The following is a 14,038-nucleotide window of genomic DNA, read 5'->3' as shown; positions in this document are numbered from 1 at the left end:
ACATGCCATTTGTCAAATGCAGGCCATTGATGGTCAGTCAGTATTTACAGCAGCCTAGAGTTGGCTGCGGGAAGGGACGATAACAGGATGTTCTCTGTTGGTTCGGCTGATATGCGAACTGTCAAGTCAAGCAACACCCCATCTACCGGGCGACCGTTGTATCGGCCGAGACGGATGGAGATCTCGGGTTAGAGCGGAGAGCATAAAACAGCGGACAGAAGGAAAGAAAGAAGGAAGAAGGGTTACCGGCAAAAAACTGAAGGGATACCATACCACATCGCATTCTGGGTTATAGAGGTTTCACACACATAGGGTTTTACATTCTCGTTCGGCGTTAAATAATGAGTTGATTTGATTTGATTTGATCTCAAAACATATCAGTTTGATCCGTGACTTGCAAATCGTCACCGCTTACTTACTCCTCGCCTGCTCTTCGCGATTCAACGTGATCTATCCTTTTATAATACTTCTACCACAAACACATGACAATTTTTAGAGCAACGGCATGTGTAAGAAACTTCCCATCCCCATATTCCACCGCTAAACTGTGATCGTGCGGTAATTCCCGCGACGACTGGTGCAGTCGTCGTCAGTCGCAGTGAGAGGAGGGAATCGCGACAACGGAACGCAGGTCGCACCACATCTCACTCCATGAACACTACGCAAACTGGGTCACAGAACCGAAATAAATTAACCCAGTAGTGGTGTCAGTCGCTAGAGAAAAGATAGAACCAAGCTTTTGCAATGTCTTCAAGATGCAAAAGGAAAAGACGAATACATTGGAGAGAGGGGGGGAAAAGAAAGAAAAAGGGAAGGAAAAGAGGAAAGGTTCAACGGCCCATGACGGGGGTCAAACCCGTCCAGTTAAAATACCGCCTACGAAACCCACGATTTTCTGATTCCACGCGCCTACCAAGTCTGCTACCGGAAATTGTTGGAATGTCTGACCTGCGGGTTTATATGGCCCAAGGTAATCGATCAATTAATGTCCGAAGCTGCTGCCGGGTAGCAAGAGATCCAGACTTCAAGCACAGAGCAAGATCATGAGTGGTTGTGCTGCAATGACATAGGTGAGGTCCGATTCTATTCTCTCAAACATCAAAGTGTGTGTATTGAGGTAGATTGTTCCCGCCAACCGACAGTCGAATACGTATAAAGTATGACGACCGTAAGGACGGACATATGCAGACCCGTGTAGCGTACACTATCGTCGTAGTAATTCCAACCAAAGCCGTCTTAACAGTTAGACAGCTCGTTTGTTCCATTCCCTCACTCTCTGATACGCCATTGACCTTAAACCTGACATGGCCCCTGGATTAACCTCCATGACGATGTCCCTTGCGCGCCACACGCCGCTTACACAATGCGATAACCACACCCATTTACCATGTCTTTTGCGCGTATGTGTGTGGTGACAAGACATTCCTTGCCGATGATCCTTAAATTGAGAAAAAAAGATGATATCACAGACCCCAATGAACAAGTCCCCGGTGCCGACTCCAGCTTTTGAGAACACTCTTTTTGCCTTTTCACCCCCGAGAAAAAGGAAGAAAATTTTGATAACAGTAAGAAGATGGGTATTGTTGTTTCCATTTGCTCCCCTTGATGCTCTGTCATGCTCCCCTTCTTACCAACAGTCGATTGCGTGGATGTGGATGGATGATTGCTACGCGAGCCATTCCTCATCAGCCCGCTTGTTCCCTCGCATCACCAATCCCTCGTCATCCGAATCGGAGTCTTCCTCTTCGCTCTCGGAATCAACTCCACCATTTACGATATGCCCATTGATCCCATTGTGACCGTTTTGATGTCCGTTTTGGTGCTGGTAATGCTCCTCCTGTTGGTGGTGATTATTATGATTATTACCGATATTATTGCTGCCGCCTCCGTCATACTCCTCGATCATCCATGTGAGGCCGTTGGCTTGCTCCTCTAGCGGGAACACTTCGCGGGCGTACTCCTCCAGTCCTCTTGGACCTTCCCACAGCTCCAGAGCCGCCCGAGGGCAGCTTCTTTCAAGCTCAATGTCGCCAAAGTATGGTGGTTGTTTCTCGGGATCCTCGTTGTGCAGGTTAAAGAGCTCCTCGAGCGCCTCCAGCTGGATTCGATAGCCCTCGGGAATCTTGACCTTGACCTCGATCGGTCCGCGGACGTACCGTACCGGTCGGCCGACACCCCGGGAAAAGACCTCGCATGCTTCTAGAGGTGTGAGCATCTCGTATGCTAGTGCGATGCGCTTGCCTCCACCCCACTTCTTGACGCCGTCCTTGAAAATCTGCAGAATAGCCGGGCCAACGTCGTGCTCAGCATCAAGCCACGGGAGCTTGGCGTTTGGATGGAAGGGTGCTTGCCAGATCCACGATCCGTCCGGCTGCAAATCGGTGCAAAAGAGGGGGTATGGCAGCGAGGTGAAGTTATTGTTATAGATGCCAGTGTAGACAAAGGTTGCCGGAATACCAATCTCCTTCACATAGTCCTCCACACGGTGCTTCGACGCCCAGAGCGGTAGTGATGGCCAGTCCTTGTTGTAGGCATGGTGGTCGGGCATCGAGGAGTAGACGTAATGTTGGACTCCGGCCTTCTTAGCAGCGTCTGCCAGGGCCATGCCAATCCTTTCCTCGTCGCCATAGAAGGTGGTGTTGATAAAGGCAAGCTGAGCGCCTCTGAAGAGTTCGGAGATGAGGGCGTCGTTCACGCCGATGCCGGAAATGGGTCCATTCTTGGTGACGTCGACACATTGTCCCTTATCACTTTCCGCAGGGGTCTCTTTGGTGTAAAGCTCACCCTGCAGAACGGTAACGTTGGGATTCGTCGACACTTCGGTGGCCACAACACCCTCGAGATTCCTCATTTGGGCTCGTACGTGGAAGCCAACGGCAGTGGCTACTCTGATGAAAGAAGCAGCCTGTCGGCCGGCGGCGTTGATGACCGCAATCGTCTTATCGGGGGTCGGCATGGGGCGTTTGGCAGGACGCCAAGTCAGAGAGTTGTTTCGCGACATGAGAGGGGACATCTCTGAGTAGGAGGAGCGAGAGTGTTTGTGCCGCCTCTCTTCATTGTGCATGGCGTTGGGGATTTTGATGTCTCTCGGTGCTGGCCTCAATGGTAGCTCTGATAGAATTTCGGCCGGCATGGTGGGCTAGTGTGATGGACGGGTGTCACCGTCCTCCCAAAGATTCCCTGACTGTCTCAAACTTTTTCTACGAGGAAGAGAGCCCGGCTAGAGATGCTGTGTCTCCCCAGAAAACAGGAGTCCTTTCCGAACAGATGTTGGCGCAAAGACGCTCTTGCCTGTTGCTTAATGCGCTTAATGAATTTCCTGTTGCGACCACCACTGTAGGTTCCCGTTGCGACCCTTTAAGTTCTCGGAAGCAGAGCAGCAGGGGAGAGTGATGATGATGGGCCGTTAGAAGGAAAAAAAAAAAAAAAAAAAAAAAAAAAAAAAAGTTGAGCCAAGCACGAGACCGGGCGATCGTGGTTCTGAAAGCGCAAGGGCGGCGCAGGCGATACCGGTGAGTAAAAATGCGACCGAGGACAGGAAACTGCCCAGAAAGTGCAGGGCAGCGGTTCGATTGGGTTGCTCTTGGTCTGCTGATGTGCTTGCTGGCGGAACAGTGGCCCCGTGTACCGCGGATGGAATGGCGGTATCGTGCTGCTGCGTCGATGGCGTATTCTCTTTTCTTTCTTGCCCCGTCGTTTATCTATCAGCGGGGTTCCAATGGCGGCGGTGTTAGAGATGTACTGCGTGCTGTAGGTACTGCGTGCTGCACTGAGTGCTGGTTGTCACTGCGGGGGCAATTGGACGGATAGTAGGTCGGGTGGGTGAGAAACCGCAGGCGGCCAGGCAGAACGGGGAATTGGTGGGAAAGGCGACAGGGCAGGGGAGGTGAGGGCTCAGTGAGAGCCAACTGGACGGCAGCAAGCAAGATAATGTAAGTACATTTATCTTTATGTACAAGTTCCTCGTACCTGTGTTGTAGTGTCTGAAAACGATGTCGTCTGCTGCGTTGCCAACTCAGGGGCGGGACCCGGAATTCTAAGATCAAATCGACAAAAGATGCCTGTGGGCGAGATCTTACAGATACCTATGGGCAGCCGATAAGATAAGGTAGGGAACTCGGGAAAGGCCGACCAACAAAGCGAAAAGAAAAAAACTCAGATCTCGGAAGTACCCAGCAGCAGGATGTTGACAGCAGCGGGCAAGAGGGATTGAAATCGAAACAAGAACGAGAGAAGCGCGAGCGTATGGACGGACTGCGGTTTAATAGCAAGGAGGTCCCCTGGCTGCTACTAAGTACCATAGAGGATGAGAGCGAAGGGCTCAACAAGCACCAAACAAAGGGAAGCAAATAGAAAACGATTCTGGCCAATCGCATGGCGAGCAGCTATCCACTGGGTGAACCATCCAAGTTCTAGGAAGCCCGCGAGGTGCGCGCAATGGTCCGGGCATGGTGCCCTCTGGTCATGGCTTCCTCTCGTCTTCTCTCTGGCTCCCGTTGTCTGGGTCCCGTCTTCAAGGTGGGTGTCAGTGGTCCCGCTCGCTGCTTCTCAGCGGCTCCAGGGCAGGCGGACACCAGACGGAGGACAGGGACAAGAATTTGCGATTTTACGGGGTTGATGGAGCCAGAAATGCAGTCCACCGCGAGTCCACACCCGGGGTCCCGTCCCCGTCCCCGACACCGGGTTCCACTCTGGACCATGCCCTGGTCGGCTGGTCCTGCTCGTCGACGACGTGTGGTGGCCCATCTCCTTTTCGAGGACGACAAGCAAACAACTAAGCAAGCACATGCACGCTTTTCTTTTTCTCTCTCTTCTTCTTTCCGTCTTTTCTTTTTTTCCGGCATTCACGGGGAAACGGTTATCCGTCCAATTGGCCTCATCGACAACTAGCATATCGTGGGGAAAATGACATTGGCAACGGACGCAAGGCCCAGGACCCAGACGGGATCATGTTCCCCAGTCTTGAGGCTGCCCACTATCGCCCTATGTACCCCGGGTAATTGGATACCGGTACCTGAAGTAGCAGTCCCGGTATGACTGGGTCTTGGTATCTAGATAAAGGTGCAGCTAAGGAGGGCCACGAGGTCCATGAATCCAGGTTACGGGCGGGCGATCCATGACTTGGAACACCGAGGCAAGATTGCTCAGATGAGGGGGTAAAACCCATCTTGTTGGCAACAAGTGTCGTCTGTGCAATGCGAGCTGTAATGGAACAACAGGAACAGACGATGCGGGGAATGATAAGCAATAGATAACCACCCGCATCACGATGTCTTTCAGTCGAGGATATTTGTACTTGTACGACCGCAGCGGGCAGACGGGACAAAAGAGTTGGATCGTGGTGGTTGCACGGCTTTCTACTAGTAATCTCACAGAGCGGTCAGCCAGCTGTCCAAGGTTCATTATGGCTCAGCCTGAAGGAGGTTCCGTATGATACCAAGCTATCTCTGCCTTTGCCCGGTCGATGCGGATGATGACATGATGCCCATAATGCCATGGCCTTTGCCCGGCCGACAACATGTGGACAGTAGTATGAAACCCAAACGGGCAAGAGGTGAGGTGTGGTCCAGTCTTCTCGATGAATCAGATAAACAGGATAAGCTAGATCATTTGCTCAGCATAGCATGAGCCGCCGAGTGATAAGGAAAATCCATGGCATTGGCAGGCAGGACAGGTACACTAGTTCTAAGGGTTTAAATTGTCGATCAACAAGTGTTTATCATGACAGCATCTCGTTGTTTCTTGGGCCTGCATACATAGGCCTAGACTCCTCACAGGTCATGTGCCTCTGTCTTTGATCCTGGCGTGAGCTTCTTGCCTTGCCAGTTTCCGGTGTCAGGTGGTTTCCTAGTACCCTCGCTTTGTTGGACTTCAGTTCCATTTGTTTCCTTCGGAACAATCACCTAATACCGGATCCTTTTTGCTCCTCCCCTATGTGCGCATGGAAAGCTGGCCCAAGACTGGCGCCGAAAAACTTTCCGATGACGTTTGGATGCTGTGTGGACGGCAGGCGGCTCCGGCCCTTCTCATGCAGCTAAGAGGTTGCTCTTACCTTATACCTTCCCCATCCAGTCCCCAAATCCCATTCTCTTTAGTCAAGTTTCTTGGCAACTCCCACACTCTTGCCGCTCAGCTGCCCGTGCGGAAGACGTCTGGCGAGATTACTCGGTCAAGCTTTCAGCGCTCAGCGATCATCAAACCGCAGTTTACATCTGAAGCCTCGACTCTTTGGCGATACCTCCCGTCATTGCGCATAGCATTATGGCCTGGAGTCCGTTCCAATACGACTTGTCACCTATCTGGAATATTCTCTGCCGGTGACTGACGCAATGGAGGGTGGTTCAATATCTACCGGCGTCTCTGTATAACACACTGATACCACCTTCTCGGAGGGTCGTCGTCCACGGATGGATTCCTCCACGAGGCTCATCAAAAAGGCTCGCAGAAAGGACGCTGGTACGTGTGTAGAGCTGGATGCCTGGTTGGTCTCAAGCGGGCGGCGGATCCCTCTTTTCTCTTACGTACAAACCGGCTCACTAACACCCTTTCGGAGCAGTCCCATGGCACTTGAGTTACCCTCCCACAGGCGTCCTTGTCGTCCACCACCGTCGAAATTGGCAACGTTGGATCGGCATTGGCTCCCGATTTCGCTGCCTCGTTTCCCGTGCGAACACCATTTCCGCGGATGTCGCCTATGCAAGGAACCAAAGTTCTCGGCTGACCTTTTTTATTTGTGTCCAGAAAATTGTCAAGAACCTTGCCCCCGGATTCTGTTTGGCTCTTCGCTGAAACCATACAACACGACGATATTTTGACACTACCGGGAGCCTTGCCGACCGACAGCAACGCTGGCACGTGAAGCGGCGAAGCCCATAGCCGTAACGCACCTCGGGGGGGAGGGGCTTTTTCAGCGCACCGCAGTGCCCTACGAGCCTACGAAACAGGAAGTTTGACAGGTCCCGTTTCTTCCCCGCAATTTCTGTCCCACTGGCGCTCCTGCTGGCGGGTCAAAAGAGCGGGGAAAGAAGGAAAGGAGTTCTGTTTGGTTGCCGTGGCGGTCAAGAAGAAGAAACAAGCAGCGGCGGCGGCACCATGCCGGCGTCAACCCATCCCGCTGGCGTTTCCATTAGCAGCAGCGCATGCGGCACGAAAGCACAGGAACATGGCGACATTGGACCTCGCTCCACTGCCGGGTTCCACTGTATGACTTCTAGAACCATAAATCCGACCTAGTTGTTCGCTCGAGCAGTGTCACGCGGCCCGTTGGAAAATTTGTTCTGATGTGAAAATTTTCACACCATACGTCCTACCTGCAATGCAAGGTGGCCTTGTGGCCTTGGGCAGTCTGGGAGTACGGATTCGTGGAGCGGAGGTGAGTTCGGTGTCCCGGTCAGGAGAAATCTTACCCGTCCACCCCTGGAAGTGCCAGGCCGGTCAGTACCAGTGCGAACGGAAGTATGGGCCCACGGGGGCTTCATCCACTTCATCTACTTCGGATGAGGGAAGAAAACGCCTCCAAAGGGGAAACCTGTTATGCCAGAGAGGCCGTCATGCGTGAAAAAAATGAAGTCCTGATCATGCAAAGGTGATGATTAAATAACATGTAGCATCTCGCTTGTTGTATGCTCTACTTCGGATGAGGGGTCTAAAACTCCAAAGGCAACCGCACGATATCGAAGTTGAAAACCACCATTACGAGAAACCGATGATGAGGAAAATGGCGATGACAGGCGGGGACGCAGATGGGCCTGGGTTTCCTGTTGACAATGTCGATCAGCCTTGTTGGCCGGTACCGCTACCCAGGAAATTATTGATAAACTGCCTGCCGCCCGGTCGAGATAGCACTCCTCGCCAAAGGCTTCTCTCTATCTGTTCGTAATCTCAAAACTTAAAAGGCCTGACGGCTTTGCGCACAGTTATGGGCAAGTTTTGGTCATGAGGAAATTTTATGTGCCATCCATGACGTCTTCAAATTAAGATGAGATGAACTGTGGCCGAGTGCTGATCCTGAGTCTCCATAGTAGTTAGACTATGATAAATCGATAATACTAAGCCGAATGAAGTACAATCTACGGTGACGACATGGCGAAGACAACGCCAGCCGTCTAATGGTATTTTCGCAATCTCATCTTGAACGTATCAAAAAAGCTATGCTAGAAGTTTCAAAGACTCTAAGCTGGTCTCAGAGCTGTGTTCAACCTCTGTCCAACACTAAACACAGTCTGGTTATCGACAAAGACCCAGACTGACGATCGTAACTGCATCTCTCTTGTCCAGCAACAACACTCCATCATGAGAGCATCATGGCACGAGCAATGCTGTCAAGTATTACGATATGTTATTTTGGAGAATCCAATATTCCTTTCGTTAAACTAGTTACCTCAGTCTCATTCACAAACAAACCAATACTGAAATCACCCATTCCAATGATATCGTGATCTAGTCACACTCGTTCACCCATTCTGCTCTGTTCTCAGGAGAAGAAAAGATTAAAGTGGCAACATGCCGGACTTTAACGGCGTTTTTCCTGGAAAGATAGCAAATATAAGTTGATGAAACTGGAATGAACCGAATCGTCATTTGTTCATGAAACCATGCATCTTCGTCCAGGTTGTCGTCTTGTCGTCCCGTCTCGCGGCGCAGTGGCGTGGTGATGGACTGGCTACTTTGGCCGAAAGAAAATGAGGAATACAGTCAACCGAGGTATGACCAGTTGCCATCGTGAGAAGGGGGGGATAGACTACTTGGTGGCATGAAGTGTAGAGCAGGAGATAGACGTGCTGAGGAACGCCGAGGGAGTGTACACATGGGTGTCAGGTATCGTAATGTTTGCGCGACGGTGGCTCAGGGGTTACTACGTAGACAACAGGGGCACGGACATGAGCACTTTATTAGAGATGTATAGTGAAAAGAGAAGTGAAGAGAGAAGTGAAGAGAGAAGTGAAGATAAAGCATTGTTGCAGAAGTCTCTGGAAGCGCGCGGGTAAACTATACTAAAGCAGAACACAGATATAATAAAACCGACCTGTGTCTTCTCTACGAAAGTATATGACAATCACCTGAGGGCAAGGACTCACCAGCGAATGTGCAAACAGAGGCGACGAACATTTCCAAAAGAGGGTATCTTTGTAGTCATGTTTTGACTACGTTACCGTAGATGGTGAATATAGGTATGGATATGTCTTGATCTAACCCAAACTCCGGTCCAGCGTAGACGCCGCTTGTGCCGAGAAGCCCTATCTCTACTCTATATTCTACCCATGCTTTCCAAAACTCTCGTATTGCAAATACCCTTGGTGAAGGGGACAGTTCGTAAAGCAACAATGCTTAGAACTTGCCCTTAAGCAAGTTGCTGATCATCTCGCGGCCGGTGATGACGGAGGTGCGCCAGAGGGTAGGAAAATCGAGCGTGCTGCTGAGGGTGTCGGCATAACCGAAGAACAGCATGGGAGGGATCCAGCCGCGCGCATACTCGAGCGCGAAGCAGCTCTCGGGCATCTTGTACTGCTTGACGGTGCCGCGGACGAGGTGGTGAACGGAACCGGGAGGGTAGACCTCAGGCTCGTATTCGCCGGGGACGTAGGCAGTCTGAGTGCCGGTGAGGATGTGGAAGTAGTCGTCGGCGGTGTGGCGGCCGGTGTGACCCTCGGTACCGATGGCAGTGCCTGTTGTGTGGAGTGTGTTGTTAGTGATGGGTCCAAAGAAGCGGGAAGCACAAGCTTGCGAAAAGCGTGTTGGAAGACGGGGCTTACCGAAGATAATCAGGTACTCGGTGATGGAGGCGTGGATGATGTACATAGCACCCATGGCACCACCAGCGTTGTTGAACACCCACTCCTCATCGTTGTTGACGTAGGGCGCAACGCCGTTGCGGTCGTTCAGCTCGTCGACAATGTACTTGACAATAGCCTTGGTGTCGTTGCCGTGGGCGCTGATGGCGCGCTTGGACAGATCGTGAAGGTGCTCAGTATCGAAGACGTAGAAGGACTCGAGACGCTGCTCCAAGACGTAGGCGATAGGCGCAACTAGGGCGAACAAGATGGCGAAGAACTTGAGCCAGCCACCGATACTGCAGCGGCAGCGGCAGCTGCAGCGGCAAGACGAACCGGAGGAAGAGCCGGAGCTAGAGCCAGAGCCGGACGGCTTGTTGCCGCCGGAGGAGGACTGCTTCTTGGGAGGCATTGTGACGCTTTGCGATTGACGAGACGGCACAATGTCGAGGAGGAGAAACAGGGGAGAGAGAAGACGGGAATCTTGAATTATAAAGAAACAAAACAATGGCCACAGAGTTTCCACCGCCGACAGGGGGGTCCGTCAGCCCAACCTCAACAAACCTACCCACGGCAACCCCTGATTTCCTTGTGGAGGACCCTTGTGGTTGCAACATGCCCGCCCAGGCCGGTGTTGCGACTTCCGACACGTTCGATTTTGAGAGCTTTGACCAATGGGGACGCTCAATTGCGCGGATAGCGTTAAACCGATTTCTTGAAGGAGCCACCGCTACGACCAATTGGAGGCAGACACACCGGCAGGCTGGAGTGCATCCACAAGCTCCCCCTCGCCGGCAGCTCAAGCTGCCCGGCAGCACTGTCGGTGCAAAGCAGCGCGGCACTAGGTAACAACGCTCTTGGCACCGACAGGGGTTTCTATTTTTTTCGGTGCCCCTCCGTCATTGAGTCCCGTCCGCGGGCCCGGTCAATCACATTTCAATATTCGAATGGACATCTACCTCCACGTACCAGAAGCTCCAATCTCAGTTGTTATCGCCGCGGGGTCCGTTCTGTCGTATCGTTATCTCTCATTTGTTTAGTTTCCCTTTGCGCGTCGCACCGCGTCTCATACTACCATACCACTTTTACCCATTCGCAAACTTTCGTCATCGATATCTCCATCGACCTAGAACGACCGACACAATGGCGAGCACATCCTCTTCCCCGTCGATGGCCATCCCCGGCCAATTCCTTGGCCCTATCTCCAAGTTCCAACCCGGTCCTGGAACCCATATCCACGAGTCGAACCTCTACTCTTCGCTGCTCGGCGTCGTCAACATCACACAGCCCGCCAAGGCGCCCGGCCCTGCTAAGCGCTTGAACAAGATCATCAACACCCAGACCACGCCCGCCGAGCTACCGACCATCTCGGTACTGCGTTCAGCGGGTTCGTCAGACAAGCGCGAGGTGCTTCCTGAAGTGGGCAACATCGTGCTATGCCGGGTGATTCGCATCATGCCGCGCCAAGCGGTTGTGGCCATTCTGATTTGCGGCGATACTGTTTTGGAGGCCGAGTGGCAGGGCCTGATTAGAGTGCAGGACGTGAGAGCAACAGAGAAGGACAGGGTAAAGATTTACGATAGCTTCAGGCCGGGAGATATTGTCAGAGCCGAGGTGGTAAGTGCTCTTCTCCTCTCTTTCTTCCAGACATGGACTGAACACTTTCGCTAACGTGCTGCCACCCCACTAGATTTCTCTCGGTGACCAAGCCAGCTACTACCTGTCGACAGCGCGTAACGAGCTCGGTGTCATTATGGCGACAAGCGAGGCCGGTAACACCATGTACCCCGTCAACTGGAAGGAATACAAGGACCCTGAGACCGGGCTAAGCGAACCCAGAAAGGTTGCGAAGCCCTACTGAAGTCGGCGGATGGAGTTTCGAAATGAGACATGAAAAGGATGCTTGAAAAGCAATGCATAGCGCAGTTACTAGCTTGAGGTGCAGCGTGTTATCAAGGTGATACGGGCGTTAATCTGCTCGGAGCGCTCGCCGAGTAGTGGAAGCAGGTGCTCTATCGGCACCCGGTTGGGGGCTTGCAAATGCGGCGGCACGTCGACCGTCGAGCTCTCACGGTCCGCCGGGCCATCAACACGGTCGGCCACTCGCATCACAAGCAAGCATCCCAGCGACAGATCCAAGCCAAGAGATGTCTTGGCCCCAGAGTTTCTGGCGGATACTCCAGGTACGCCAAGTTAGACCGTGCAGAACATGGTCTTGGGTGATAGGGCTCGCACTCAGAGAAGTATGGAGATGGGTCATGTCACGATTCACTCTTGACACAGCGGAACAACACAGTCATGATACAGCGCCTGTTTCAGGGATAACGAAGATGATGGCGAGTTATGATCTTGTCACGTCGAGGAAAGATATAGTGACGCCAGACACGGCTACGCCTGTCATTGCATTCAGAAACTGGATACCCGTTCAAAAATCTGTATAGAAGATACCTTGCGAACAGCCTCCTTCATACGGACCTTACTATTCCCTTGCCCATCTGTTGTCCGTGCCGTCATCCGCCGCCTGGGCCAAACGTTAATGAGTGCTGTTTCTTTAAGGCGGCTCAAGGGCGGCTTGGCGTCTCGTATACCCCCCACATGGGCCTTGCATCGTGCATGCGGTACCTACATACCGCTGAAGATCATCGGAACGGCGGGGGGGCGTAGAACGGGGGAGGGCGGTAGAGTCCCGTACGTCACCGAAACCCTGCGTGCCTTGACACATTTCCACCCATTTCTTGTCCTCCCTTTCACAGCTTGATCATTCTTCAAAAAGGAGGAGGCAGAGTGAGAGCTCTGGCGGCGTGTTAGTTAGCGACCTCACTCAGCGCCCCCCAGATACACAAAACAAAGTCTAAGACGAAAACAACAAGCTCCCTGCCCCTGTTTCAACGGGAACCAGGCCATCCCCACCGCAACGGCGTCTCCATCTAGTTTTCTTGTTCCTGACAGGAGTCCACTTCGTTCCCGAAAAGAAAATATTCGAGATCAGACGAACCGCTTCAATCCATCATCTTTGATTTTTGTCCAATCCGACAAGACGCGCGAACTCTCCCTGTCGATATCATCTGTCCTAACGGGGCCCTGGTGAGCCATGTCAACCACCGCCACCATGACGATGACCGCCGCCCCCGTCATCGTCGAACCGGTCACCCAAACGTTATCTACCGCTCCGTGCTGCCCACAATGCGGTATCGATCTCGAGGGGACCCAACCCTTCTTGGAGATGCAGGCGGCCGTTCTCGATGCCCACAACAAGATCCAAGAACTTCAAAGCCAAGTGCGCCTGCTCAACGAAAAGGCTTCATCCGCCGTCGATCGCTGGGCCGATTACGAAGACGAGATAGCCCAACTACGAGGGCAACTCAAACAGCAGCAGCAACAACAACAATCCCAGTCCTCCCCAGTTGCGTCCCAAATATCATCACCGCAACAACAACAACAACACGCCGATGCAGCCCTCGCCACCCCTCCCCAATCCGCAACCCCCTCCACCACCGCAACAGCCAACGCCTCCCCCGCCGCCCCTCGCAGCGTCAGCTCCGTCTCCTCCTTCCTGCCCACCGGCGCCGCCTCCCGTCTCTCCGCCTTTTTGACCTCGCGCAAATCAACGCCCAACCTCAAATCCGCCCAGTCTTCTACCGGTCCTGTTCCTCATATGCCAACGCACCAATCCACCCTCTCGCAATCGTTCACTCTAAGCAGCCCCCTCCAACAACCGTTCCAGTCCACCTCCCCGTCCCTTCAGCAACAAAAAGAGATCTCCGACCTCCAGGCAGCCCTATCCCAAGAAAAATCCCTCCACACGGAAACCCGCGCCAAGCTAGCCAAAGCCGAAGCGAAACTAACCGCCACGTCGCGCGAGATCGAGGAGTTATCGGTGACCCTGTTCTCGGAAGCCAACGAGATGGTCGCGTCGGAAAGAAGGGCGAGAGCGAAGCTGGAGGAGCGGGTGAAGACGCTGGAGAAGAGAGACGAACAGAAAAAGGAGAGGCTGGAAATGCTGGAGGGGGCGGTGAGAAGGATGGAGAGGGTGAGGGATGTGTTGAAGGAGACTTCGCAGGTAATGGAACGGGGAACACATGGGAGTGAAGAGGGAGAAGAGGATAGTGATTACGAGGGGAGGTTACCGGTGGCGGTGGTGAGGAGGCAGAATTCCAGGCTGGATCTGGATGATTGACGGAAAGGAAAAAATAGTAATATCTAACGGTAACCTCCGACGAGATACAGGGAAGAGGTTGGTAATTCTAATATAATTTAATGACGGGGAT

General features: G+C 52.8%; 5 protein-coding genes across 5 annotated transcripts; 3 read left to right on the top strand and 2 right to left on the bottom strand.

Moving 5' to 3' along the window:
* Positions 1 to 1,534: 1,534 nt before the first annotated feature.
* On the bottom strand, positions 1,535 to 3,424 carry B0T23DRAFT_371446 (nitrogen metabolic regulation protein nmr). Its single transcript, XM_062836649.1, has one exon. The coding sequence runs from the start codon at positions 3,131 to 3,133 to the stop codon at positions 1,667 to 1,669; it is 1,467 nt and encodes a 488-aa protein (XP_062697707.1). The 5' UTR covers positions 3,134 to 3,424; the 3' UTR covers positions 1,535 to 1,666.
* Positions 3,425 to 4,208: 784 nt separating this feature from the next.
* On the top strand, positions 4,209 to 4,978 carry B0T23DRAFT_34318 (uncharacterized protein). Its single transcript, XM_062835917.1, has one exon. It carries the CDS (start codon positions 4,438 to 4,440, stop codon positions 4,888 to 4,890), a length of 453 nt encoding a protein of 150 aa, XP_062697706.1. The 5' UTR covers positions 4,209 to 4,437; the 3' UTR covers positions 4,891 to 4,978.
* A 4,132-nt stretch (positions 4,979 to 9,110) lies between these two features.
* B0T23DRAFT_409927 (ERG2/sigma1 receptor-like protein) lies at positions 9,111 to 10,525 on the bottom strand. Its single transcript, XM_062839385.1, has 2 exons — positions 9,753 to 10,525; positions 9,111 to 9,665 (listed from the first exon to the last, which is right to left on the bottom strand). Exons 1-2 carry the CDS (start codon positions 10,180 to 10,182, stop codon positions 9,328 to 9,330), a joined length of 768 nt encoding a protein of 255 aa, XP_062697705.1. The 5' UTR covers positions 10,183 to 10,525; the 3' UTR covers positions 9,111 to 9,327.
* A 114-nt stretch (positions 10,526 to 10,639) lies between these two features.
* On the top strand, positions 10,640 to 11,774 carry B0T23DRAFT_34264 (uncharacterized protein). Its single transcript, XM_062835907.1, has 2 exons — positions 10,640 to 11,387; positions 11,461 to 11,774. Exons 1-2 carry the CDS (start codon positions 10,914 to 10,916, stop codon positions 11,629 to 11,631), a joined length of 645 nt encoding a protein of 214 aa, XP_062697704.1. The 5' UTR covers positions 10,640 to 10,913; the 3' UTR covers positions 11,632 to 11,774.
* Positions 11,775 to 12,879: 1,105 nt separating this feature from the next.
* On the top strand, positions 12,880 to 13,947 carry B0T23DRAFT_307778 (uncharacterized protein; the record flags this gene model as incomplete). The annotated part of the gene is made up of 1 exon (XM_062834438.1): positions 12,880 to 13,947. One exon carries the CDS (start codon positions 12,880 to 12,882, stop codon positions 13,945 to 13,947), a length of 1,068 nt encoding a protein of 355 aa, XP_062697703.1.
* Between the last annotated feature and the right edge of the window lie 91 nt (positions 13,948 to 14,038).

The sequence above is a fragment of the Neurospora hispaniola genome (genome assembly GCF_033458365.1).
Source record: "Neurospora hispaniola strain FGSC 10403 chromosome Unknown B0T23scaffold_1, whole genome shotgun sequence".
Lineage (NCBI taxonomy): Eukaryota > Fungi > Ascomycota > Sordariomycetes > Sordariales > Sordariaceae > Neurospora > Neurospora hispaniola.
The sequence above is the reverse complement of the archived record's forward strand: the minus strand, read 5'-3'. Positions and strand labels throughout refer to the sequence as shown.

Bases quoted from the DNA above. Each gene is read 5' to 3' on its own strand.
- B0T23DRAFT_371446 (XM_062836649.1), bottom strand. From the start codon at position 3,133: ATGCCGGCCGAAATTCTATCAGAGCTACCATTGAGGCCAGCACCGAGA.
- B0T23DRAFT_34318 (XM_062835917.1), top strand. From the start codon at position 4,438: ATGGTCCGGGCATGGTGCCCTCTGGTCATGGCTTCCTCTCGTCTTCTC.
- B0T23DRAFT_409927 (XM_062839385.1), bottom strand. From the start codon at position 10,182: ATGCCTCCCAAGAAGCAGTCCTCCTCCGGCGGCAACAAGCCGTCCGGC. The intron at 9,666-9,752 runs GTAAGCCCCGTC...TCCACACAACAG, and splicing joins CGAGTACCTGATTATCTTCG to GCACTGCCATCGGTACCGAG.
- B0T23DRAFT_34264 (XM_062835907.1), top strand. From the start codon at position 10,914: ATGGCGAGCACATCCTCTTCCCCGTCGATGGCCATCCCCGGCCAATTC. The intron at 11,388-11,460 runs GTAAGTGCTCTT...CCACCCCACTAG, and splicing joins ATATTGTCAGAGCCGAGGTG to ATTTCTCTCGGTGACCAAGC.